The following is a 27,194-nucleotide window of genomic DNA, read 5'->3' on the forward strand; positions in this document are numbered from 1 at the left end:
TTTAAGAGGAGGACCGTTCAATCATGATGAGTATTGGACAGCTCATTGACACCAGCGTGAAGATCTCAAAGCCAGATTTATATTGATTTAAGAAAACTAATGTGGGCCAGGGGCAGTGGCTCACGCCTGTAATCCCAGCACTTTGGGAAGGCAAGGCGTGTGGATCATGAGGTCAGGAGATCGAGACTACCCTGGCCAACACGGTGAAACCCCGTCTCTACTAAAAATATAAAAATTAGCTGTGTATGGTGGCATGCACCTGTAGTCCCAGCTACTCAGGAGGCTGAGGCAGAAGAGTCACTTGAATCCAGGAGGCAGAGGTTGCAGTGAGCCAAGATCATGCCACTGCACTCCAGGCTGGTGACAGAGCAAGACTCCATCTCCAAAACAAAACCCCAAACTAGTGTGATATTTCTTCTACGAGAGTTGTGGAGCAAACCATATGTATGCGTGCATATATGTGCATACTATCACTTCTATAACATTGTGTGTATATGTTGTAAGCATAAAACTATGTCTAGAAAAGAGTTCGCAAGTGTTAACAGTGATTACCACTAGGGCCTAGGATTTGAGTAATCTTTACTTTTTTTTTTTTTTTTTTTTTTTTTTTTTTAGAAAAAAGCTTCAATATTCTTTGAAAATGTATATCATTCTTGAATTCAGGAAGATGTAAAATGATTTTACATTTTTGGGGAAGCTTTTAATGGATTGTTTTAAAGTGACCCTAGTTCTTACCTTGCCTCCATTTTAAACTGCATGTCTAGTAAGAGGGAGAATAGAAATAAAGAAGGGTCAGTGGTTCATGCCTGTAATCCTAGCACTTTGGGAGGCTGAAGTGGGTGGATCATGGGGTCAAGAGATTGAGACCATCCTGGCCAACATTGTGAAACTCTCTACTAAAAAATTAAAAAGTTAGCCAGGCATGGTGGTGCGCGCCTGTAGTGCCAGCTACTCAGGAGGCTGAGGCAGGAGAATCGTGTGAACCCAGGAGGAGGAGGTTGTAGTGAGCTGAGATTGCACCACTGCACTCCTGCCTGGGTGACAGTGTGAGACTGTTTCAAAAAAAAAAAAAAAAAAAAAAAAAGGGTGATGGGAAGTGACTTAATCTTCACGTATGGTTGGATCCTTAGGTTCAAGCAGGTAGCTGAAAATCAATTGTAGGAAGACACATCACAGCTAGGCACAAACCCAAGTGCAGAGACCCCTCCTACTGCATGCAGTCAGAACATGAACCTGCTTTTAAGTTTTTGCTTCTCCTAGAAAAAGTGAGAATATTGCAATTTGTTGAATAGCAAAAATTAAACAATTGTAGCAATATGTCAGATAACTTAAGCTTCTCCAGCCAAAAAAAAAAAAAAAAAAATTGTAAAAGCAATGTCTAATTTGTTACATTGTCTTTACAAACCATTCATTAGAGTTTATGTCATGAGCTTGCATCTGTTATGGTCAGTTTAGTTAGATTGTGAATTATAGGCTTGAAATAGAGATGTATTCTTTTAATTGCTGGAATCCAGCACTTGACTTTTCTCATGCTGAAAGATGATTTTTCCTTATTTAGAAAATTTCCTCAGGCCTTTGCTAAAATATTTTTAAAGCTTTGGTCCTTTAATAAAGAATAAAGAAAAGAGGCCAGGTGCAGTGGCTCATGCCTGTAATCTTGGTGCTTTGGGAGGCCAAGGCAGGAGGATTGCTTGAGGCCAGGAGTTTGAGACCAGCCTGGGTAACATAGTGAGAGTCTGTCTCTACAAAAATTTTAAAAATTAGCTGGGCATGGTGGTGCATGCTACTGGAGGCTTAGTGGGAGAATTGCTCAAGTCTGGGAGTTTAAGACTGAAGTTAGCTGCAATTGTACCACTGTACCCCAGCCTGGGTGACAGAGTGAGACACTGTCTCAAAAAAAAAAAAAAAAAAAAAAGACTGAGAAGAACACTATTAAATCATATATAGAAAACAATTAGCATACATATTCTCCTATGAGTGTTATTTCAGGAAGACAAACTTAAAATAGAAATGTACAGTCTTCCATTCACATAATGAATATTTGAGCACCAATTTTGTTTCCAGCATCAAGTTGGGAACTGGGAATAATACCATGCTGAATAAGACATCAGTTCTTGTCTTGAGAAAATCTTAGTCTAGTGGAGGTCAGAATGGTCAGTAGGCAGTTACTTATAGAGTAGTACCTGCTTCAACTGGGAATTCACAGGGTGCTTCCATGAGCACAGAGGGGCTCCCACACCAGTATTTGAGGGTAAGGAAGACAACTGGGAAAAGTTCAATAGAACTTCTTTAATTTATGCATAACCTTAGTATAAAATTTAAATCCTTACTTTGACCTTTACTGGCAATATTTTAAGTAAGTTGCTACCAGGTCGTGCCACTTAAGTAAGATATGGTGGGTGGCATTTATTATACCTACTGTGACTTGCATGGACACTGTTGAACCTTTACATGTGGTATCTGGAGAATACATAGGAATCAGGACAAAGGGGTGGGGAGAGAGCAAGGACAAAAGAAGGAATGATATGAGAAATAGTGCTGAGTGACCACACTTATCACTAGACAGCACTGAATATGGTGCTTATTTTTTCTTTTTCTTTTTTTTTTTTTTTTTTTGCAGATGAAGTCTCATTCTGTCACCCAGGCTGGAGTGCAATGGTGTGATCTTGGCTCACTGCAACCTCCGCCTCCCAGGTTCAAGCGATTCTCCTGACTCAGCCTCCTGAGTAGCTGGGATTACAGGCACGTGCCACCATGCCTGGCTAATTTTTGTATTTTTAGTAGAGATGGGGTTTCACTGTGTTAGTCAGGATGGTCTCAAATCTCCTAACCTTGTCATCCACCTGCCTTGGCCTCCCAAAGTGCTAGGATTACAGGCATGAGCCACTGTACCCGGCCAGTGCTGAACTTTTCATAATAAACTATAGGTGTATGGTTAGGCTAGCATAAATGGTTTCTAGTGAGTTTTTGCTCGGAATACCATCTATTCTTCAGAGTAGCTACGAGGGCAAGGAAGGTTAAGGTGCTTGATACCACACAGTATATTTTTTTTATCCATAACACTTCAAACATTTTAATTGGAAATCATTTCAAACTTACAAATAGGGTTACAATGATAATACAAATAATCTTTGCTTCATTGTCTTATTTCTCTCACATTCTCCCTCACACATGTGTGCACGTGCCTGGGCAATTTTGTTTCTGAATCATTTAAGAATAATTTGCGTACATCGGCCGGGCACGGTGGCTCACGCCTGTAATCCTAGCACTTTGGGAGGCTGAGACGGGTGGATCACGAGGTCAGGAGATCAAGACCATTCTGGCTAACAGAGTGAAATCCCGTCTCTACTAAAAATACAAAAAAAAAAAAAAACAGCCGGGCATGGTGGCGGGCACCTGTAGTCCCAGCTACTCAGGAGGCTGAGGCAGGAGAATGGCGTGAACCCAGGAGGCAGAGCTTGTAGTGAGCTGAGATCATGCCACTGCACTCCGGCCTGGGCGACAGAGCGAGACTCCTCTCAAAAAAGAATAAGTTGCATATATTGTAGTCTCTATTCCTAAATACACCAGTGTATACTTTTGTAGAAGATACTTTTACATAAACGCAGTAACTAATTTCAGTAATTTAATATTGATATAATATTCTTTTCTAAGCTACTATGCGTACACCAATTTTGTCAGTTAATTCAATGTCCTTTATAGCAGTGGTCCCCAACCTCTTTGGCACCAGGGACTGGTTTTGTGGAAGACAATTTCCCACGGACCAGGGTTGAAAGGGGACGGATGGTTTTGGGATGATTCAAATGCATTGTTTATTGTGCACTTTATTTCTATTATTACATTGTAATATATAACGAAATAATTATATAATTCACCATAATGTAGACTTAGAGGGAGCTCTGAGCTTGTTTTCCTGCAACTAGACGGTCCCATCTGGGGGTTATAGGAGACAGTGACAGATCATCAGGCATTAATTAGATTCTCTTAAGGAGTGCGCAACCTAGATCCCTTGCATGTGCAGTTCACAATAAGGTTTGCACTCCTATGAGAATCTAATGCCACGGCTGATCTGACAGGAGGCAGAGCTCAGGCGGTAATGGGAGATATGGGGAATGGCTGTAAATACAGATGAAGTTTTGCTTGGTCACCAGCTGCTCACCTCCTGCTGTGTGGCCTGGTTTCTAATGCCCAGGAGGCTGGGGACCACCTGCTTTACATTTTCTTCTCTGACACAGAATCTAGTCTAAGATTAGGTACTACATTTAGTTAACATGTCTACTTAGACTCCTTTAATTTGGAACATTGCCACATCTTTTTTTTTTTTGACATTGACAGTTTTAAAGAGTCCCTTTTATTGTTCATAGTACTTTAATACTAGATAACCTCTTAGTACCTGGCACAGGGTCAGCACTTAATTATTGCTTGATCTTGAAGACAGATATGCCTCCAAACAGGAAAGCAAAAGGATTGGTAAATGTTCATTTGGGCTGTAAGCACTGTTAAGAGCTGCCTACTTTGCCTTAACTAGTAAAGCATATCTCATGTAATCATTTTTCAGAATTAAATATTATTTTAACATAAGGGTATTCAGCTCTATTTTACATTGTTGCCTACTCACTACAACATTTCACTGATTTAGTTATACAGTTCTCTGCTTTGGAATTTTAACTTTATTTGGAATTTTAAAAAAGTCCTTGTCATACCTAGCCATGTCTCCTGTTTTGCAAGTGAAGCAACCAAACAAAATCACAAACAAAGAATAGCACTTCTGGGTGAAATTTAACCTTTTGATCAGGAGATTATATAATAGACGTTTCACAATTTAGGTGAGAATTCCAGTCTTATGGCCAAAACATAACATTATGGGGAAAATGGGCATCAAGTACATATTAGAAAATTACTGTTTATGATTTTGCACAGTAAATAAGACTACAAAACACACAGACTACACAAATCTCAGTGAAGTGCAGAATTATGTTAAATTCTAGGTTGAGGACCTTACACATTTGACACTAATCCTATCTCGGTGCTCATAGCACAGAGTCTGTCAACACCTGATTGTCTTCCGTACGGATGCAGATTTTCTGATCTTCTTTTCTGTGTAAATCTTACCACTTTACTGCAAACAGATGGCAGGAATGTTTTACACAGTACCTTTCAGAGTGCAGTGTACATGGCTGCCGTTGAACCAATACTGATAAAATGTTCTGCCAGAAGTAGGAATTGATACAAGTGTTGCAACTCAGACAAACCTGAGCCCCTAGTCCCAAGTCCCCTACTTACCTGGCAGTGTGGCCTTGAGTGTGCTAAGCTCTATTTTTCTCATCCATAAAATGGGAATACTGGTAGTTTCTGCCACGAAAAGGCAGTGTGAGGTTGGTATAAAAGCTTTGAAATTCAATACAAGGCTCACGAGATGGGTCTAGTTTGGGCAACATTTCAATTCTACATTTCGGTGTTCAGCATATTCACATGCTTTTAAGTTGTTGATGAGTTTCCAACTATGTATATCTCATCATTCATGAGCTGCTCAATTAAAGTCTGAGCCATCCATAAAGATGGCAAGCTGAAATAAAGCCACCTTTGAAGCACCCAAAATCACAAATGGGGCCTTGCCAAGGTTAAGTCATGATTCTGCAGGTAAACTATGCACCGCCACAGTATACAGGGACCCCAAGCTGGCTGGTGTGAAAGTCATCCTTCTAGAATAGAAATGGAATCTCAGTGCTGTAAGCCCTACACAAATCACTTGGGGTATCTCTTTAAAATGAAGATTCTGAGTTAGTAGGTCTGGAGTGCGGGCTGAGATTCTGCATTTGTAGAATGTGTTTGGTGAAATATTTTGATATCATTCTAAAGACCAATGAAAAATACACTGAAACTTTATTTAAAAAGTCAGGGTATATAGAAAACAAAAGGCATGTTTGCAAAATCATTTATTTACATTTTAAGCTCACATTAAAATCTTTCTAGGATAGAATGGCTAAGATGAAATATACAAAGCTGATATAAACACATAACTCATTAATCTTTATCTGAACAGAAATATAGAGATGGCTTTAGATAATCTGTTTTCTTCACAAAACCAATGTTCCCTTAAGTCATGCCATGATAATGTCTCCCCATTAAGAACTTGTATTGTCCAAAACAGCTGAGAAGCAAAAAGCTAACTTTGATTTGTTAAACAGCTATTCATATGCCACAAAGCCAAAACTACTTGACAGTACTGACAGGTCCAAATAAGTCCAAACATGATGATTTTTAAATGAGTGCTTTGGTTAATTAGGCTTTGACTTGGTTTTTGGCATTACTTGTATAATTATATCATTCCAATGCATCATTACAGGTAATCCATTCAAAACATGACTTGCTTAATACTATCACAAAGCACTTAGCCTTGCCTTGATTGGAAATACCTTTAAGATGCTGACAATAGCAACCATTTCTCTTTTCCTTCACTCAGCAAAAAAAGAAATCACATAAATCACAAAATAAAAAATTCATTTCTCACATGTTAAAAAAGCAAAGTCTGCCATAAACCTTTATACTTGAGAGAAGAAAGTTTCTCATAATATCTGCCCTGGGTATTAGTGCATTATTAAAATACTAGGCCTGTAATATCGCTTCCTATGCCTTGAAAGTCTATGACTTCATGATCTACTTATGTAAAATATGCAATGCATTGAAGTTTCTGGGAAGAATTCACATTTAAATCAGTTTTAAAACTCTGGATTTAGTAAGAATTTTAGAAAAATAAATAAAACACTGTGGTTCTACCTCTCCCCTTCTACTCTCCCTTCACAAATCTGAGCTTAAGTGCAGGCTTCTAAAGAACACATGAGAGCAAGATAGGATGAGAAGTGGGTTTTACTATCCACATTTTCCTTTTCTTAGTGTAACGTATTATCACAAAGGCAAACTTGATTCCCTTTCCTTGAAACGAAGATCCCATCTTCTAAGACGATCTTAAATAATTATTCTTAAATAAAAAAGCTTAAAAATCAGTGCTTTTAATAAGCAACTAAATGCCTATAATACATACAACTTAATATTTTGAAGAGTGCTATTGTAAAGTTTGAAACAACATCTAAACGTAATTTTAGGTTTACATTTAATTCTTTAAAAGGTCTTTTAAAAGCTATAACCTGTATTACAAATTGCCAACTAAATTATAAATTGCCACTCACCTTCTCAAAAATTGTTGCACAAATGTATACATTTAAGGTATCTGTATGGGAAAAACCTCAATATGAGAAATATCAATCTCATAAGTGGGGTAAAATGAGAAATTAAGCACCTAGATGTTGGTTAAATTCACTTTCATTTGAGCAGCATTTTGATTTTGAATAGAGATTCTAAATGTCGTCTAAACTTTCCAGAAAGTCATATTTACATTCATTGTACATTTTATATACACATAAATACAAATTTATAGGAAATACACAAATTAACCTACACCTCTTATCATGTAAAAGACAAAAATTAAAAATACAACAACTGTGATCACATGCTAAGGCCAGCTATCTGGGAAATATTATTGTTCAGTTCCGACAGCAATAACCTTGAGTAACTTGGTGCATATCACAAATACACTACAGGTACTTAGTTCATGTCTGTCCTTAGCCTAGGCCAATCCCTAGTTTTAAGTGAAACAATTTTCTGTGAAAGCTAATGCCATACAAGTAGTTAAACACCTACTAGAAATGTTTGCCCGGCAGAAGAAAGATCTAAAGAAGGCATGATAGCAGATGTCAAATATTTTGAAGTATAATAATAGGGAAGGATTAAAATTAACTCTATATCCAAGGGGAAGTCAGGGCTTTCTGACAAGAGCTGTGCAAAAATTCAAAGGTCTGCTTCATCAGTGTGAACTCCCAGTCCCACAAAAAACAGTGCCTTGTCAAGGCTCTTGTAGTGAGGCCTCCTGGGTTGACTGGTGAGACTCATAAGCCCCAAGAAACCCTGAAATTCCCTGATGGAAATTATTTTGTTGAGATTGAGTTTCTGACACGATGACCTCTTGGGCAGTTTGCTTTCTCTTGTGTTCCTGCCCATAAAGCAGTGCTTGATTTTGCTGTTACACCTTTTGTAAATAGATGGGCTTGGCCCTCCAGCAATATATCAAAGCGAACTTTTCGGATTATTGTCTCATGAAAACAAGCAGGTTGTTGTGATGAGCTTGGATAGTGCCCTGCACCTAGTAAGTATTCCACCAACTGCTGGCAGAAGTGGCTAGAAGCAGAGATTATAATTGGAAGGAAAAAAAGGTTACCGAATCTAAAATGTGTAACTGTTCTATAAAGTTTTGATCTTGAGCATGAGTGGAAAGTCCTATTTGGCACTCCTTGACCTCAGGTGGCATGCCAATGATTATCACAGTAAGAAATTCTTAGAATCAGATTTGAGGTATAGAAGGAATAAGAAACACAGAAAATTTTGACCTATAGTAAATAAACTCTTCTGTAAGTCAGGTTTTTAACCCTAAAATCAAGGCCTTTTTTCTCCCAGAATATTAAATTTACTAAAAACGTAGAAATAAAAATTCTACTATGGCTGTAAATATATAAGACAAATAAATGAGGTCACACGGTTTATACATTTCAGATTCTTAGAGAGGCCCTATAGTAGTTCAGGAAGACAGTTTACAGTATTGTTCCCTGAGTTCTTGAGGCAACCTCAAGTTCATGAACTGCAAGACTCGAGAGACAGAAAACCTACATGGTCTGCTTATCCCTCTTTTCTAAGAGTAGCTATTTACTCCAAAGTGGTTTGTTCAGTGCTTTCCCTATAGTTCAACTGCTTTAATTATGTGGCTTTATCCATTTCTTAGAAGACCAGCTCCCCAAATGAAACCTCTAAGAGAAAGAAGAAAAGGCTGTTTAAAGCAAGTAAGCTTTAACATTAGTTAAGAGTGCAATTGAGTAAATCAGTTCTAAATCTATAATACAAAAAGAGTGGTAATACCGCCACAGGTGTTAGAAGGTTAGAATTCTACAGATTTGGGTTTGTCTGACCTCAGTGGTTAACAAGTCCTGCCTCCTAACCAAACAATTACACTCTACCAATTAATTGTCTACCAATTAAAATAACCAAAACTATTACAATAACTTTCCAGTATTTAAATATGTAAGAACACCTACATTTGGTTTTAAAATACAGTTTATAACAACCATTCTCATCAGATCTCAAACTTCAAATATCTAGACTTTACGCATAGATTCATAATAATGATTTAAAAAAAAAAAACCCCAAACCACAAAAACCCATTCAAAACTGGTATTTTTTAGGTTCTTGAATTGTTTTCATACATCCACATTCTTGGTGGCTATTAGAATTTTAAAATAAACTCAAATCTTGGGAATAATTTAAGTAGTGAAATATGTGAGTATTTTCAAACTCCCGTGTCTATTTAGAAAAACTAATTATGATAAATGGAAACTCCAGTTCTGTTGCTTAATTTTAACTTTAAGCCAATAAAGGTTAAAAAAAGTTGAGAACCTACTGAAATGTTCCATCTATTTCAGTAAAGTGCACAAATATGAGTGTACCCTTTGGTTTGGCTATGACCTCAAAGGAGGTGTAGAAGTCAGTGGCGCTGGTGTCAGATTCCTAACTATATTACTGAGGCTGGCAATCTTCTCCTCCAGGAGGTAATTTTTCTTCTCTGCTGTTTTCTGTCGCTGTTCAGTCATTTCCAGAGCTTTCAACAACTGGGCATTTTCAACATACAAGTCCTTCACCATTGCGTCTGCCTTAGTGTTCTTGCAGAGCTAGAAACAGAACCAGAAACATCTTGACTCCATTTCTGTAACTCTTCTTAAACCTTCAGTTTAAGGTCGGACATAAGGACTGTTGTTTTATAAAGGCAAATCACTTCTTCTAATTATTTTATTTTACAATATAGCTTCAACATCAGACTTGGCATCACGGATACCATTGGAGCAAATCCACTTTTTCCAAGCTATTTCTTTGCATAAGATGTTGATGTAGGTTACTAATAGAACAGATTGATACTAGAGGGCACCAAAACAAAAGGTTTTTTTCTACCTAAATAGGCATTATTTCTTTATTTATTCTTTAAAAACATAAAATACTTTTAAAACTTAAATTCCTGAGGTGTCAGGTGTGGACTGTTTAACTCTGCTTGTAACAGATGCTTGAACTTCCCATTCATAACTACAACTCACTGATTATCTAAAAATATAGCTCACGTATTATAACAGAGATAAGATTTGGGCAGTTACTTTTACTGAAATGTCTTTGTTTTGTTTTGTTTTGCATGGGGCTTTGTCTAGTCTAATCTTTATAGTTAGAATATACGGTCTAGGCTGGGGTGGGAAAACTTGTTAGCAGCCTTGGGATACTTTCATTGTTGTTCTGGTTAATATTTTCCATACCCCCTTCCCATGTTACCTTTTAAGTGTTCATTTTACACCCAATTTCAAATAGGGCATCTAAAAGTATAAAGGTTTATGAGAATAAAGAGTAATTAAAGAGTAACTTAACAACCTATTAGGGCAGGGAGAAGGATGACAGCACTCTCAAGCTCAGAACCTAGATGTTTGGCAGGCATCACAGAACATTTCAGAAACTATTCTCTGTTGAACTTCCCAAATACGACTTTTTTTTTTTTCCTTCCTTCCTCCTTTCCTTTCCTTAAAAAAACACTTCGATATTTCTTCATCACCAATAGAATAAAAATCAGGCTCCGTGGCTCAGCACTGGAGGCCTAGTGTCCTGTTCCCCTTCCTCTCCAGTCTCTCCTCCTGCCTCTCCCAGGACAGTGTGAACTGGCAATGCTGAAGTGTTTATATGTGTCCACACCCCACATGTGGTCATAACTCCATGACGTTCCCACAGCCTAGGATGCCCTTCCCCACACTTTCTTAACTGGGTGAAATCTTAACTCTCAAGATGCAGATTACGAGGTCTTTAGGAAGCTTTCTTTAAACTCCCGGGTTGGATCAAATATCTCTTCTCTTGTGTTCCCCTTTACTGAAAACAGGACGGATCCCACTTACTTCTGAACCTACCATGTGGCCAAATGTTTGGCACCTTCTAAGTGCATTCTATATGGGCAGCGACTGTTGTATCCATGTGCCCACGGCAGGACCTGGCCCACAGTAACTATGTGCTGAATGCTTGAATACGTAAAGAACTGAATGGATAAATGCTTACTAAATGGGACTTTTTCTTCCCTGTGTATTAAGACACAGAACAACAGAAAGTTCCTGTCTACAGCTGAATTCAGACCCTCTCTTGGGGTTATTCTTAGGTTTTAAGTATCTAAAGAACTAGGTTGGGCAATTTCTGCTCCCCACCCAACATGTTCATCTCAATTTCCAGAGAGGCTATAACACTGTCCCAGAGGGTAGTACTTTCTGCTTGTCTCTTCAGTGGAGGCGCAACTAATTTCTAAACACCAAAGCCACATCTGCCACCAGCAGGTGAAAAGGAGCAGGCTGTTTAGTGGTCCTGGAATCTGGGGTCTAGACTCTAATTCAAACTACATCTTTTTGGAGTTGCTGTAGCAATAAGATACTTTTTGAGGTTTTCATAAGCTGTTGGGAACAGGAAAGCTAAAGTTCCACTGATTACCCCCATATATATATATTTTTAAACCAATATCATTTTTCAATTTAAACAGGAGTATTTCCTGTCTCAGGCAGAGAAAAATCTATTGATTCACATGGACCTAAAGCATGTGAATGGATATGCTTTAGGTCCATGTGAATCAATATGTATTTTTTGATCTTTAAAATCTTAGGTCCATGTGAATCATGTTAGCAAAGATTTACACTTTTAAATTGTGGACAAACATGCCTTAAACAGAGCTTTGGAAAAAATACACAGTTCATATTTTTGGGGCGGTATGAGGGACAGGAAATCCTAAGTTCTTGTAGACATTTATAATAGAATTTGCCTTTATTAGACAACGTAAGTTAATGAGTTAATGGCAATAAAGGGATGTAAAGCTGGCGTTAAAGCTGGAATGTGAGGTGGGTGAACAGAGATGACCAGGGAGGCTCACTTGTTCTTTGAGCTGATTCACTTTCTCTTGAAGAAGCCTTTTCACTAGTTTCAGTTTCTGTTCAACTTCTATCATTCGTTCTTCCATGACAGTTACCAGTTGTTCCTGGTTTCCCTGAAGGGAAGAAAAGTATATTATTCGAAAATCATGTCACACTGAAAACAAAACACTGGTTTATTTTTCCCACAAGATGCCTAAAGAAAGGACAGCAAATGTTTTGCCTTTGTAACAGGAAGGATGGATTTCTCATGAAATGAGAGTTTTGAGCCCTGCGTGGATTGCACAGGTCAGAAAAGTAACCCTATCAGAGAAAGAATCAGATTTAAAAAACAGAATCTTACCTGTGTTACCATCATCCCCCTGATATAAAGCAAAATTCTTAAAATCCAGAATTTAATACCTGTGTGTACTTCTAGTAAAATGGAAATCCAAAGTAACTTAAAAGACAGTTATCAACTTCCTATCTGTGATTTGGGACTTTGCAATGTTGTGGGCCTCTCAACACCAAAACAACCACAGGATAGATTCAGGGTTTCCCAACATTTCCAATAGCTTGCAATATGCATGTCTATTTTTCCTTTGATGTGGCTGATAACTGCGAGGGTGGTTTTCTTTCTTCATAATAATCAGCCTCTTCCTGCCAATTTTTCTAGTCATCTGTTTCCCACTTGTAAACGTGAAGCACACACCTGGATTGGAGGATGAGTTTACTGCCAGAGCAGATTGAAAATTAAAAATCTCCTCACACAACAGTGATGGGTTCAGGAGTAAGTGGGTTTTGGAGAGGAGAGAGACCTAGAATGCAACCCCCATCCCTCTGCAGTCCACCCAAATGTCCCCATAAGGAATTTCAGATTTCATAAAGGTGTTAACAGCTGATGGTAGTTAAGAAATACTTTAAAAGACATGCAGAATGACCAAACATGAGTCAAAGGCCACCATCTGTTTGGATACTAAGTAATAACACTTAATCATAAAAGAAACCCTAAATCATTGTAGTAACTATCCTGAGGATAAAAACTGTAACAGGCAAAGGTCTGATGCAGGAAGTAAGTTACAAAACATTGGGCCTGGAGGACGTCTAGCTTTTAAAAAGGCCTATATTTAAAAAAATAGCTTTTTAAATTTCAAACATATAAATATAAAATGCCTGATGTCTATATGCCCAACAACAAAGCAAAACAAAAAAAAAGAGATAATTCAAAGAAGAGCTGGCAAGAGTAGAAAAACAGGAAAAACAAAGGCAGTCATATACTTAAAATTTATTTTATTGTTTCATCAAAAATTTCCTGTCAAAAAGATTTATACATTTTATACAAAACAGTATAAATACCTCTGATTTTCTTCAAATTCCATATATAAAAGTAGTACCTTTTGTTAAAAATAGTTACAACATATGGAATGAGAAAATATATAGACTACATCCTTTCAAGAATCTTAAATCCACACTCTTTAAAGGGTATAAATAAAATGATTTGTAACAAGTTGATGTTTGTGAATTTGATTCACAAGATCTGTCATTTCTACATAAATAAGAGACATAATACTGCAAAGGTTTAACAGTAAAAATAATAATTTAAAAGAGCACTTAATTCCAACACAGCTTATGTCTCTGTGTGTGGTGTGTGTGCATGGGTGGGTGTGTGCATCTGTCTGCCATGGTAAGAAATGCCATCGATAGCAGCCCAGTTTTCACAGGTGCCCAATCCTTCTGTAGGAATCTGCATGCACTGCTCGCTGCTCCGGTAGCAAGGCCTAGAGAAAGAAGGCAAGTGGTACACTTCACCCTCATGTCAGGAGGAGTTTTTAGGGGGAGTCTAAATTCACACATTTCTAATGCAAACAATTGTTAAAAGCATACACATTAACACTACACAGGCAAGCAAAGCAACACAAAATGCAGAAGAGATCATCACATCACTCCACACACAGAAACGTGCAGATTTAACAATATTCTGTATTCTTAAAATTAGTGTCAGCTCAGCAGCGGGAAGTGAGCCTGCAGTAGCATTCTGGTGAGAGTAATAAGCAGTCCACCCTGTCATCTGGTTGGAGGATTTTTTTTTCTTTCAAAAATCTTAGTGTTTGTCTAATCCTGAAGGAATTGGAGGAAAAGGATATTTTTTTTAACATTGGTGGGTGGATTGGAAACAGCAGGCTTTGAAAATAGTGTGTACGAGAGCAATGAGTAAAATCCTGGAGGATCATTTGGTCAGAAGATCCACTAAAAACCGAGATCAAAGTTTTGTAATTCAATTATATACTGGAGAGTTAAAGCATCTAACACTCTACCATCACAATTTAAGAACTTTAATATTGGGAAGTTGAAGAAGTGTGTATAAAGCTTCCAAAAACAGATTTTAAAGCTCATAAGACAAAGACCTTCTGAAGTTTATTAGAAATACAGCATAGGTATGGATGTAGAGGGAAAAGTTTATTAGAACTGACAAGTGGTAGGAGTACTTAGTAATTAAGCATAGATGGATACTAGTAGAAGAAACAGAACTGTTCCTATGTAGAGTTCCAGGGCTAATGTGACTTTGCAAAGTCACGCTGAGGGGATGCAAATAAGAGATGGGAAATTCCTTATCAAGCAAGGTATCTGAGAGGCAAGGTATCTGAACACACAAGCACATGCAAACCAGAAAGCATTAACGTAGAATTCCACAAAGAAGGACATTCTGTTTTATTGCTAATTCTGAATTAACTAAATGGGCAAGCCCCAAGAGTTAAGAAACTTCTGAGAAAGGATGATGAATGAGGCACTACAGAGAGATAACTATGAATACTTGAAAATCTAAGTAATATAAGATTGGATGTGGTGGTGAGCTGGGATCATGCTAATACAAACAATGAGAAGACTTTTACTTTTTTTTTTTTTTTTTTTTTTTTGAGACGGAGTCTCGCTCTGTCGCCCAGGCTGGAGTGCAGTGGCCGGATCTCAGCTCACTGCAAGCTCCGCCTCCCGGGTTCACGCCATTCTCCTGCCTCAGCCTCCCGTGTGGCTGGGACTACAGGCGCCCGCCACCGCGCCCGGCTAATTTTTGTATTTTTTAGTAGAGACGGGGTTTCACCGTGTTAGTCAGGATGGTCTCGATCTCCTGACCTCGTGATCCGCCCATCTCGGCCTCCCAAAGTGCTGGGATTACAGGCGTGAGCCACCGCGCCCAGCCTTGACTTTTACTTTCTTAAATAGTTTTATGAACTATGTCAACTAGAAAGATGTCACTGACTACATACTCTATTTGTTGTGAAAAGTCCTCACTTGTGATTTTCATGGGATGCTGCAGGGCTCTCGCACAGGGAAGCTCAGTATACTTTGTTAGTAGCGCATATCCTAGCCACATTTAAATTTTGTAATATTTTTGGCATGGGATGGGAACCTTAAACATTGTACACTATGTTTAAGTGATCCTGATACTTCATTGTCTATTACAAATGGGCAAAGGAGACCCAGAACACTAAATGACTCAGTTTATAAAAGCTGAGAATTCAAAAGTAGCACTGCACAGCCCAAAAAACAGCACTGCAGTTCTGTGGATTTGTCATACAGGTAAAATATAACTCTCTGAAAGAAGATTTAGGGTTGTGATTTTGTTTTGTTTTTTAAATTTAAGAGATGGCGTCTCGGTATGATGCCCAGGCTGGAGGACAGTGGCTATTCACAGGCATGATCGTAGCTCACTGCAGCCTTAAACCTCTGGCCTCAAGCGATCCTCCCGTCTCAGCCTCCCAAGTAGCTGGGACTACAGGTGTGTGCCATCAGATTTAGGTTCTTTCTCTCCATCTTTGAACTGGTATAACTTTCAAATAAACAGGTAAAATTAACAGGTGATTAACAGGTGATCTACTACTAGAGAAGAGAGCGCTTCACACCTGTGGTGTATTGGTTTCGGAGGTCCTGTTTTCAAGTTCCTCCTGCAGGTGCTGGTTTATCCTTTCTGCCTGCAGCAGCTGGTGTTGAAGCTGCAGAAACTGCTCCCTGGGTACCATCGGACAGGCTTGCTGCTGGAGCAGCTGCAAATCCCAAGCATGAGGGGACGGGCTAGGCATCGCAGTGAACCTCAGGTGCTGCATCTGAAGGACAAGGGCAAAATCCTGGTCAGTTGAGTCCCTTCAATCCCAGAGCTGCCCTTGATGGTGTCAGGCAGTGAGGAATGAAGACTATGAATTCATTAATAACCTCAGATCCACTGAAACTTGGAAATAGGACAGTATATGGGCCTGAGGAAATGAGAAAAGCTATTTCACTTAGCAGAGAATATGCTTAATAAGTAGCTTTTCTTAAAAGTTTTAGGCTTAAAAAAAAAAAGCCCTTCCCAACTCTGGAGTGATATTAAGGGCATGATGTACATAATGCATCTGAATTCTATTTCATTCTTTCTTACACTGGAAAAATTACCTCCCCCCTTTTAAAAACTGGGGTTGGAGAAAGTGGTTATGCTTTAGGGTTTTACCACTTTACTTACCATTCATAAAGATTCTTAAATGTTCATTGACTACATTTTTTTCCAACCCCAAGTTAGCGATTTTTTTGAAGAACCTCATCTTGCATCTAAAATTATTTTAACCTACCTTTAGTTTATCAATATGTAGTTATACCCTTAGATTAAACAGCACAAGACAGACAATTCTGGGGCATAAAGCAATAATATCCTAGAACATCTGGGAACTGGAGAACATGGAATGGAAGAATTCAAGACAATGAGGAAATGTGTACCAACATGCCAGTCAAAGTGGGGGAGAGGAAAGGGAGGAGGATGCACGGCATTTTGGCCAGTGAGGCAGGCCACCTCACATCTATAAATATGCAGAGCATGCAACAAACATGACCAAGTACTAAATTCAAGAAGCGGCACCTCCAGGCTTGTGAGAAAGGTGGAAAAGAACCTCTAAGACTCGGCTATAACTAAATGTTACCATGAAATGTCAGAGCCACTATCCATTTCCTTATATCTAAATTTCTAGGTGGGGACAGGGGCACTGCCCACTTTGAGATACTTCTAGTTGTAGATTCAGAAAACCACTTTATTTTTATGATTAAAATTATGGAGAATTATCCCATAATTTTATATCAGTGGGATAATTTTCTTCATAATGCTTTAAATACTGAGGAAAAGTTTGATGTAAACAGACATACCATTAAAACAAAATGAATACTGGCTCTTAGCTTAAGTACTTATTAACTGTTATAATCAATAGAAATGATAACATGAGCAAGGGGTTTAATGAGATGGCTCCATGCTATGAAAGTTCATTGTAAGAGAATGTTCTACCTTCACACACTATCTCAGGCAGAGAACTGCACCCTTCTCTGCTACTTCCAACCACTGAGTTCTAGGTACAGGTTAGCCACAGACAAAACAAAAAGAAGAGAAAATTACAGGAGTTATAAAAAAAGTATGAGTTATAAAAAGAGAAAGAACAGTACTAATTAGGTCTATTATACATGAATAAGAGCATATGAAAGACCAACATTTACATTTTTCTGTATATAAATTTTACAGACATTAAAATGTCCTACAATTCTAATTCTGCAAGTGCATCTTCACTTACTATATCCTATTTGTGCCCCTCCCAATATAATGATGTAGAAGATTCCAGGTCTGGGCCAGGTGCAGTGGTCCACACCTGTAATCCCAACACTTTGGGAGGCCGAGGTGGGTGGATCACTTGAGGTCAGGAGTTCAAGACCAGCCTGGCCAACATGGTGAAACCCCATCTCTACTAAAAGTACGAAAATTAGCCAGGCGTGGTGGCACATTGCCTTTGGTCCCAGCTACTCGGGAGGCTGAGAAAGGAGAATTGCTTGAACCTGGGAGGCGGAGATTGCAGTGAGCCAAGATCACACCAATGTACTTCAGCCTGGGTGACAGAGTGAGATTCCCTCAAAAAAAAAAAAAAAAAAAAAAAATGCCGGGTGTGGTGGCTCATGCCTGTAATCCCAGGACTTTGCGGGGCCAAGGTGGGTGGATCATGAGGTCAGGAGATGGAGACCATCCTGGCAACTTCGTAAAACCCTGTCTCTACTAAAAATACAACTGGGAATGGTGGTGGGCGCCTATAATCCCAGCTACTTGGGAGGCTGAGGCAGGAAAATTGCTTGAATCTGGGAAGCGTAGGTTGCAATGAGCTGAAATCGTGCCACTGCATTCCCACCTGGTGACAGAGCCAGATTCTGTTTAAAAATAAATAAAAAAGATTATTCCAGGTCCAGTATGGAACGGATCTGACGTTAAATCTCTTGCCACTTGGAGATGCAGAAAGAAGTATAAACTATAAACCATTTTTGTTAAGTGTCTGAAATGTTGGCTATCAGAGGTACACAACAGACTCAAGAACTGCTGATACAGTCTGCAACCCTTCTGTTGAATGTTCAAAACGAATTTATTGAACCGCTCACATTGAAAAAGTCCTGAAATAGGAGTCAAATTCTAGCCCTAATTTTGCCTTTTCCTAGTCTAGTGATCTGTGATCTTTAATTACAGTGGGGGGATGTGTTATATTAGAACTGTGACTGTTAAACTAGTATATAGAGATGAGGAGCGACTACTTCCCCCAAGGCAGTGAACATGTCAGATCAGAACCATGAAGACAGCTTTGCTCAAATCCCAATTCCAGAGATTCTGATGCAGAAACCTGTCCCTGCCCAGCCCACCACGTGGTGCATTGCTCCAATCAGGTGAGAATCCCTGCCAGAGTGAGAAGGAATGTACCTATCCCTCAGGTGAGCTGGGACACACTGTACATCCCCCACATTAACCTGCTCTATAGATATCACACTATAAATAAAAATCCAATTTGTAGGGCTGGAGAAGGGGAATGGTTAATGCTTAATAGCTATAGCTTCTGTTTGGTGTGATGAACAGGTTTTGGAAGTAGTGGTAATGGTTGTAGGATGTTGTGAACTTAATGAATGCCACTGAATTGTACATTTTTAAATGGCTAAAATGGCAAATTCTATGTTATATGTTTATCACAGGTTAATTAATATACTAAAAACCATTGAATTGTACACCTGAAATATGTGAACTACATAGTATGTGAATTATACCTAAATAACACTGTTTTTGTTTGTTTGTTTTGAGATGGAGTCTTGCTGTCACCCAGGCTGGAATGCAGTGGTGTGATCTCGGCTCACTGCAACCTCTACCTCCTGGGTTCAAGCGGTTCTCCTGCCTCAGCCTCCTGAGTAGATGGGACTACAGGTGCCCGCCACCGCGCCCGGCCAATAACACTGTTTTTAAAAACTCCAATCTGGAGTAATATAGGAGAGATCAGGGAACTCCCAACACTTTGGGAGGATTGCTTGAGCCCAAGAATTCAAGGCTGCAGTGAACTGTGATCACACCACTGTACTCTAACCTGGGTGACAGAATCTCAAAAAAATATCCCATTTGTATAAATCTATAGTGTTTTTTTGAGATGGAGTCTTGCTCTGTCACCCAGGCTGGAGTGCGGTGGCGTGATCTTGGCTCACTGCAACCTCTGCCTCCCAGGTTCAAGCGATTCTCCTGCCTCAGCCTCCTGAGTAGCTGGGACTACAGGCGCATGCCCCCACACCCAGCTAATTTTTGTATTTTTGGTAGAGATGGGGTTTCACCATGTTAGCCAGGTTGGTCTCGAACTCCTGACCTTGTGATCTGCCTGCCTCAGCCTCCCAAAGTGCTGGGATTACAGGCATGAACCACCGCACCCAGCCAATAATTTGGTTCCATTTCCTAATGAAAGCTTCATTTGAATAAACAGGTATGAGATGTTCTTTTCAGTGTTCAAATAGAAAAATCCATGCTTTTTCCTTAGCTATTTGGCTCCAGTGTCAAGACCACTTAATTTTCCTCCTCTGTTAGCAAATATTTACTACTAGGTCAAAAAAAACATGGGAAAATTACTTATGATGGCTAATACTGTCAACGGGTGCCTGGTAAGACAGGGGAACAGGTGGGAGAAGAACTGGCCTCTTGGCAGAGCCTCTGGAAAGGCTCTCTGGTGACTAAGTACACACTGCTACTTTTCAATTTGATACTAGACAATATGGGCTTAGTTTTAGACATCTTATTCCTCAGAGTATATAATTATATTTCATGAGAAAAGCATGTCCACATCTAAGTACAGCCCACTGCTCAGTTTTGAATGCATTCATTTTATTGCTGTTAAAAAAGAAAAAATGGTTTAGATTTCACTAAAGTTTCATGAATTTCCCCTTTAGCTGACAGATCAGAGAACACAAAATTGACAAACTTCACCGGTGATTTAAATGTTAGTGCTATATGTATGCCCATATTTCACATTAAAAATCAGTGCTTGGTGCTTGGTTTTTAAAAGCTACCTTTTGCATGTGGCCAGCTTCATAAAAGAAAAAAATAGCTCCATTTCTTTTTCCTCTTCTTTTTTTGAGATGGAGTCCGGCTTTGTTGCCCAGGCTGGAGTGTAATGGCGTGATCTCGGCTCACTGCAACCTCTGCCTCCCCGGTTCAAGCAGTTCTCCTGCCTCAGCCTCCTGAGTAGCTAGGATCACAGGCGCCCACCACCATGCCCAGCTAATTTTTTTGTATTTTTAGTGGAGATGGGGTTTCACCATGTTAGCCAGGCTGGTCTCGAACTCCTGACCTCAGGTGATCCACCTGCCTCAGCCTCCCAAAGTGCTGGGATTATATGCGTGAGCCTCTGTGCCTGGCCCCATTTCTTCTTATAATTCTGGATTAAAAATATGTGTATACATAGTACTTTTTAAGAGCACAAAAAGAATTTCTACATGTTCTTCTCTGCCTTACGTAAGTCTTATAGTTCACTAAATGTTAGATTGACTAATTTCATCTACCCAAGGTATATCAATGAAATCGTTAAGAAGGATTTATACATAAGTTTGTTTTCTGAATACTTAGCTTAATTATAGGATATAACAATCTAGAAGACTGGAACCCAAAGTCCAAGCTGACAAGTTAGTTTTACAAATCCAGTTTTTTCTTTTTCTTTCTTTTTGAGACAGGGTCTCTCTCTGTCGCTCAGGCTGGAGTGCAGTGGCGTGATGTCGGCTCACTGCTACCTCCAACTCCTGTGCTCAAGCAATCCTCCTGCCTCAGCCTCTCAAGTAGCTGGGACTACAGGTATATACCACCACACCTGGCTATTTTTTTTTTTTTTTGTAGAGACAGGGTTTCGCCATGTTGCCCAGGCTGGTCTTGAACTTCTGGACTTAAGCCATTTGACTGCCTCAGCCTCCCAAAGTGCTGAGATTACAGGTGTGAGCTACCATGCCTGACCACAAATACATTTTCATAGTTATTAGAGGTACCTCTCACAAGGCACTGCTGAGTTCTAAATGTAGTAATGAAGAATAGCAGCACTTGAAATTAAAACTTCCAAATGTTAATGCTCTCAAATTTCCTGCATGGATTTCCCAACTGAAGAGGGTGCTAGAGACCAATCATGTCTATAAAATGCTGCAATATAGGAGGGATCAGGGGAACTGGCATAAACACAGTGATGGCAAGAGTGCTCAGGGCCCCGTGGCTAATCAGAGAGTCCCTGCAACCTGGATTTGCAGAGGCACAGGTCTTTGCATTTTAGGTCATCATTATTACTTCCTCTGAAAAGCAGTATGGCTTCCTATGACAGTATAATTAAGCAAAGTTGTCTATAAAACTTGGTAAGACAGACCAAAGAATTCAACTTGGCAGGGTACTTAGATTTTCACAACGGGAATTCAATGCCATGTCTAGTCTCTCCCAACAAATGGCTCATTCATGGATTAAAATATTCTTCATAGCTAAGGCCATCTGCTGAGAAACTTACCTCCATGAGCTGCTCATCCAGTTTTACTTGTTTCTTTTTCAGGCCTTCATTTTCCAAATGAATTGTTTCCAATTCTTGTTCAAGGGAATTCATCTGACTGACCTGTTTAAAAAAACAAAATATTCCCTTTAAACAAAAACAAAAACACTTGAGTTGCTCTATTTTGACAAATCTGTGGTTGTCAGAAATCTCAACTCTTGGAAGAAAGCCAAGTTAATTCAGTGACAGAAAACAAATAATACAATTCAGTGTACTGCTTACATTTAAGTGATCTAGTTTTAATCACCTGTCCTCACAGAGAATAGATTCCTTAAGGCAGCTGGCTTTTAAACTTGGATGCCACCCACTGTAAGAAATACATTTTATCTTACAGCACAGTACACACCCCCACACATATGTACAGTACATAGGTACATATCACTGAAATATCCTTACCATGGACCATGTACTCTGATATTTTGTATATTTTATTAATAAATGGCCGGGCGCGGTGGCTCAAGCCTGTAATCCCAGCACTTTGGGAGGCCGAGACGGGCGGATCACGAGGTCAGGAGATCGAGACCATCCTGGCTAACCCGGTGAAACCCCGTCTCTACTAAAAAATACAAAAAACTAGCCGGGCGAGGTGGCGGGCGCCTGTAGTCCCAGTTACTCGGGAGGCTGAGGCAGGAGAATGGCGTAAACCCGGGAGGCGGAGCTTGCAGTGAGCTGAGATCCGGCCACTGCGCTCCAGCCTGGGCGACAGAGCGAGGCTCCGTCTCAAAAAATAAAAAAAATAAAAAAAATAAAAATAAAAAATGCTGGTTTCCATTAAGTTGATTTCATAATCCTCTACTATGGATCTGCAGTGGGAAAAATAGTCTTAAGGCAAAGTTAAAGGCTTAAAATTGAGAGTACGTAAAACCTGATTTATATAACTTTTCAATTTTAAAGATTTCTTGAGTGCTTTTTATTTTTATTTTTTTTGAGATGGAGTTCACTCTGTTACCCAGGCTGGAGTGCAGTGGCACAATCTCAGCTCACTGCAACCTCCGCTTCCTGGGTTCAAGCGATTCTCCTGCCTCAGCCTCCCGAGTAGCTGGGATTGCAAGTGTGCACCACTGTGCTCAGCTAATTTTTGTGTTTTTTTTTTTAGAGATGGGGTTTCACCATGTTGGTGAGGCTGGTCTCGAACTCCTGACCTCATGATCCGCCCACCTTGGCCTCCCAAAGTGCTGGGATAACAGGCATGAGCCACTGCATCTAGCCTCACTTTTATAACTCTTACTACAGGAAGAACCTAGTGAGCTATGGGACACTGAGTCAGAATATTGTTCAGTAAAAAACATACAACACTATCTTAGAAAGCTAATTTTGCTTCTATCAAAAGGAGCTGAAGAGAACAGCAAGAATTGTGAAGCAGAAGTGTAGTCTTCCAGGTCCATTTTAAAATTCAATATACATTAAAAGCCTATCACAGACTTTTTTCTCCCTAATGAGCAGCTAAATGAAACCCATTTTCTTTCTACAAAGTTTACTTGAATGTACCTGAAATTAAATGACATTTCGGCTTTAGAGCACCACCAGGCCTTCTTACTGCAAATGGTCATAACTTTCACAAAAAACAAAAATTTTATGAATATTTTATAATGAAATATTCTCAGATTTCTAAACAAACCATATTTTTTTTATAAAGAGGTAATAGTGAAAACTGAGTTTCAGTTTAGAAAAAGAAAACAACTCTGAGAAGTCTGGTCTAGAACTCTAACTTCATGGGACAAATTACAGAAAGCAAACTGAGTGGCACTACAGAGGTGTGACCATGGGGTAGCCAGCCTCCAAGAGCCCCAAAGAGCCCCACCTCCGGGTGTTCACACCCTTATACAGTCGCCTCCCACACTATACTAGGGTTAGTCTGCGTGACAAATACAATGCAGCAGAAATGTTGGTATGTCACTTGCAGGCTTAGATCATACAAGGGACCACAGCTTCTGTCTTGGTCTTTTGGTCTCAGTGTCTGTTTCATCACTTCTTCTGGGGGAAGCCAGATGCTATACCCTAAGAAAAGGCCCAGGTAGTGAAGAGCTGAGGTCTCAGGCAAGCAGCCAGCAAGGAACAGGAGCCTCTTGCTAACAGTTGCATGAATGAGCTTGGAAAGTAGATCCTCTAGCCCCAGTGAAGCCTTCAGGCAACTGCAGGCCTGGCCAACATCTAGACTGCATCCTCATGAGAGCCTTGAGTTGGACCACCCAGCTAAGCTGCTTCTGAATTCCTAACTTGTAGATAAAGACAACAAATGTTGTTTTAATTTGTTACATAACAATAAAACATACAGCCCATATTAAGATGTTTCTAATATTCAGGTGATAAATATTGCCAACTTATAAAGCTTCTAATACTAATAAAGATGATTTAACTGCCTTCTTTAAGAAAGGTTAAATTGTTTTTATTTATTTATTTATTTATTTTGAGACAGAGTCTCGCTCTGTCACCCAGGCTGGAGTGCACTGGTGCAATCTCGGCTCACTGCAACCTCTGCCTCCCCGGTTCCAGCAATTCTTCTGCCTCAGCCTCCCGGGTAGCTAGGACTATAGGCACGTGCCACCACGCCTGGCTAATTTTTGTATTTTTTAGTAGAGATGGGGTTTTACCATGTTGGGCAGGCTGGTCTCAAACTTCTGACCTCATGATCCGCCCACATCAGCCTCCCAAAGTGCTGGGATTACAGGTGTGAGCCACCGCACCCAGCCAAATTGTTTTTTTCAACCATTATTCAATCAAAAAGAACCATGATGCTATTTTGACAGGAGAACAACAGTATAAAGAGATATATGCCAAAATATGCCATCGTAATCATTTCCTTAGAAGTACACCTGAGAAGAAACACACTTAGGAACATATTACAGTGAGAACACAGACGCGTGCCATATATTCTCTAAAACTCACCTTCCTGTTAGGAGATCGTTCTTTCTGAAACTGATCACACTCTCTCTTTAAGCTCAATTTTTCTTGCTCTGTGGGTTTCATGGTACCTGATGGGTTTAGATGTTTTTGGTGCTTGGGAAGAAGATTGGATTCCAGTTGACGGACCTAACAAGAACAAATGTAAGAGGAAGAAATGCTAATACAATCACCCAGCCAGCAAAAACAACACACGGAAAGTTTTAATTCAGTACTTGGGTTCTGTTATAATTTTCCTTTTCAGTCAAGCCTGTAAATACTCGAAGCTAGCTTTTCCGGATTTCAAAAGACCCTTTCTAGGTAAGTCTGCTTAGGTCTACAAACCCAACACTGTAGGAACAAGACAGGGAAGAGGAGACTTCTGGGTCTACTAACTCTCCAGGAGTCAACAGTGTATGTGATGTGGTTGCCAGGAAAGCAGGCACAGCAGTCCCAGGCCCTTTTTTTCTGACATGAACACTACTTTTAGGAGAGAATGGGCTGACAGTCCCATCTGCTCTTATTGGACTGTTCACATCTAAAACAGTTCTATGAGGACATGAACCATGTCTGTCCTGCTCACCACTGCAGTGTCAGTGATAGCAGTTTCTGGCATGGAGTAGATGTTCTAAATAAATATCTGCGACTCTTCAGAGTTCCTCCTCAGAAGAGGTGTTAAGCATAGGTTAAATACCATTGGGAGACTATGCAGCAGAGGTAAGGAATTCCAGCACCAAGTTGGTGGTTGGAAAAGACCTTTAAAGATGATTCTAACCTTGAAATGCTGTCTTTTAAAGGAGGCACCTTTTTCTCTCGTGAGGAGTTATTTAGACCTGCAAGATCTGAGTCTGGTTTTACCATTTTTGTACACTAGTCTTGGTGGCTGGCCAATGTGAAGAATACACGGTTCACATAATTTCCATGGGTCTACATTTTGGATATGAAGATTAAAGTCAAATATATTTTAAAACTGCTGTAATATTTTATAAACATCAGGATAAAATTATATGTGAGTAAATGATAAATTATACATTCTTAAAATAAGTCTGCTATAGCAAGATACTCAAATCCATACCTTAGAACCATTCCAATCATATCCAACATTCATTTTCATATCAAACTAGTCATTTTCAAACATATGCCATGATGTGCAGCTTCTCAAGTTACCTTCTCCCGGGAGTGCGTAAGTTCTGCTTTGGTGTTCTGTACCACGGTCTGGAGCCTCTCATTCTCTTGCCAAAGCAGCTGCTGTTCCTCATTCATCAGATGATCCAACTTGTCCCAGGACAGCCTTTTCTGCTGGTTATGGAGCCCTGATGGATGAGTAGCTGTTTCTGGGGCCCAGCTCTTAAGAGAATTGTAGAGTGTAAGCCTTAAAAACAAGCTATTGGGTAATTTCTGTTTTGAGATAGGAGTCATATTTACCCAATGACAATGACTCCTAGTAAGTACCTTTCAATTGTCCCCTCAGTCTTCTAATGAAAGTATGTGTATGTACATATAAATATGAATAAAACAATATTCTTGAAGTTTGATTTTTAAAAAAAGGTTTGGAGAGTCTCTGTTTAAAATGGTCTTTGACAAAACAGCCATGCCATTTCCAATAGTGAATATGACTGAAGGGCAAGGTCCAGTTCCATAAAGGACTCAAAGTGCATCGAGATTGGTGGCTTAAAAGTTGCTTCATTCTGGCCGGGCGCAGTGGCTCACGCCTGTAATCCCAGCACTTTGGGAGGCTGAGGCGGGCAGATCACGAGGTCAGGAGATCGAGACCATCCTGGCTAATGGCGTGAAACCTCATCTCTACTAAAAATACAAAAAAATTAGCTGGGCATGGTGGCGGGCACCTATTGTTCCAGCTACTCGGGAGGCTGAGGCAGCAGAATGGCGTGAATCCGGGAGGTGGAGGTTGCAGTGAGCCGAGATCGCGCCACTGCACTCCACCCTGGGCAACAGAGTGAGACGCTGTCTCAAAAAAAAATAAAAATAAAAAAAGTTGCTTCATTCTTATGAAGTTATCTTTGAGCCCAGAAGATATTCATTTGATTCACAGAGGACATAAAGAGAAAGCTGAAATGCACTGCTAACTCGAAAGCTTTCACAAGCTAAACTCTACTTTCAACTTCACATATGCAATCATATCCTTTTTTTAGAATTCAAAGCACATATTGTCCATGTAATTAACATCTGAATTCAGAAATGTGCTTTCAGCTACCAAAGTGATTTTTTGGATCTTGAAAATGATTTAAAAAATAAAAAAGATAACACAAATAGATAAGCCTCTTGCCTTTTAAACCAAACATGGAAAAAAAAAAAGGGTACAATCTCATTTTGAGAAAGTCAACCCAGAAGTAATTTCAAAAATGGAAACTTTGAGACAGAGTCTCACTCTGTCACCCAGGCTGGAGTGTAGTGGCACGATCTCAGTTCACTGCAACCTCTACCTGCC

The 27,194-nt window shown here is 39.6% G+C and overlaps 1 protein-coding gene across 13 annotated transcripts in view; it reads right to left on the bottom strand.

The window, feature by feature from the left end:
- Positions 1-5,919: 5,919 nt before the first annotated feature.
- NIN (ninein) overlaps positions 5,920-27,194 on the bottom strand; it is a 110,084-nt gene continuing 88,809 nt past the window's right edge. For 7 of the 13 annotated variants that reach the window (XM_073010983.1, XM_037983965.2, XM_037983954.2 and 4 more), the window contains 6 exons: positions 25,913-26,092; positions 24,752-24,895; positions 21,827-21,928; positions 15,908-16,108; positions 12,032-12,145; positions 5,920-9,770 (listed from right to left, as the gene is read on the bottom strand). In XM_073010983.1, the coding sequence (XP_072867084.1) occupies positions 9,561-9,770; positions 12,032-12,145; positions 15,908-16,108; positions 21,827-21,928; positions 24,752-24,895; positions 25,913-26,092 (951 nt within the window). In that variant the 3' untranslated portion in view covers positions 5,920-9,560. Of the gene's footprint in view, positions 9,771-9,799; positions 12,146-12,167; positions 13,787-15,907; positions 16,109-17,307; positions 17,369-21,826; positions 21,929-24,751; positions 24,896-25,912; positions 26,093-27,194 lie in introns of those variants that run through there. The other 6 variants (XM_073010986.1, XM_073010984.1, XM_073010981.1 and 3 more) reach the window with 5 other exon arrangements.

Source organism: Chlorocebus sabaeus, chromosome 24 (assembly GCF_047675955.1).
Source record: "Chlorocebus sabaeus isolate Y175 chromosome 24, mChlSab1.0.hap1, whole genome shotgun sequence".
In the NCBI taxonomy this organism is placed as follows: domain Eukaryota; kingdom Metazoa; phylum Chordata; class Mammalia; order Primates; family Cercopithecidae; genus Chlorocebus; species Chlorocebus sabaeus.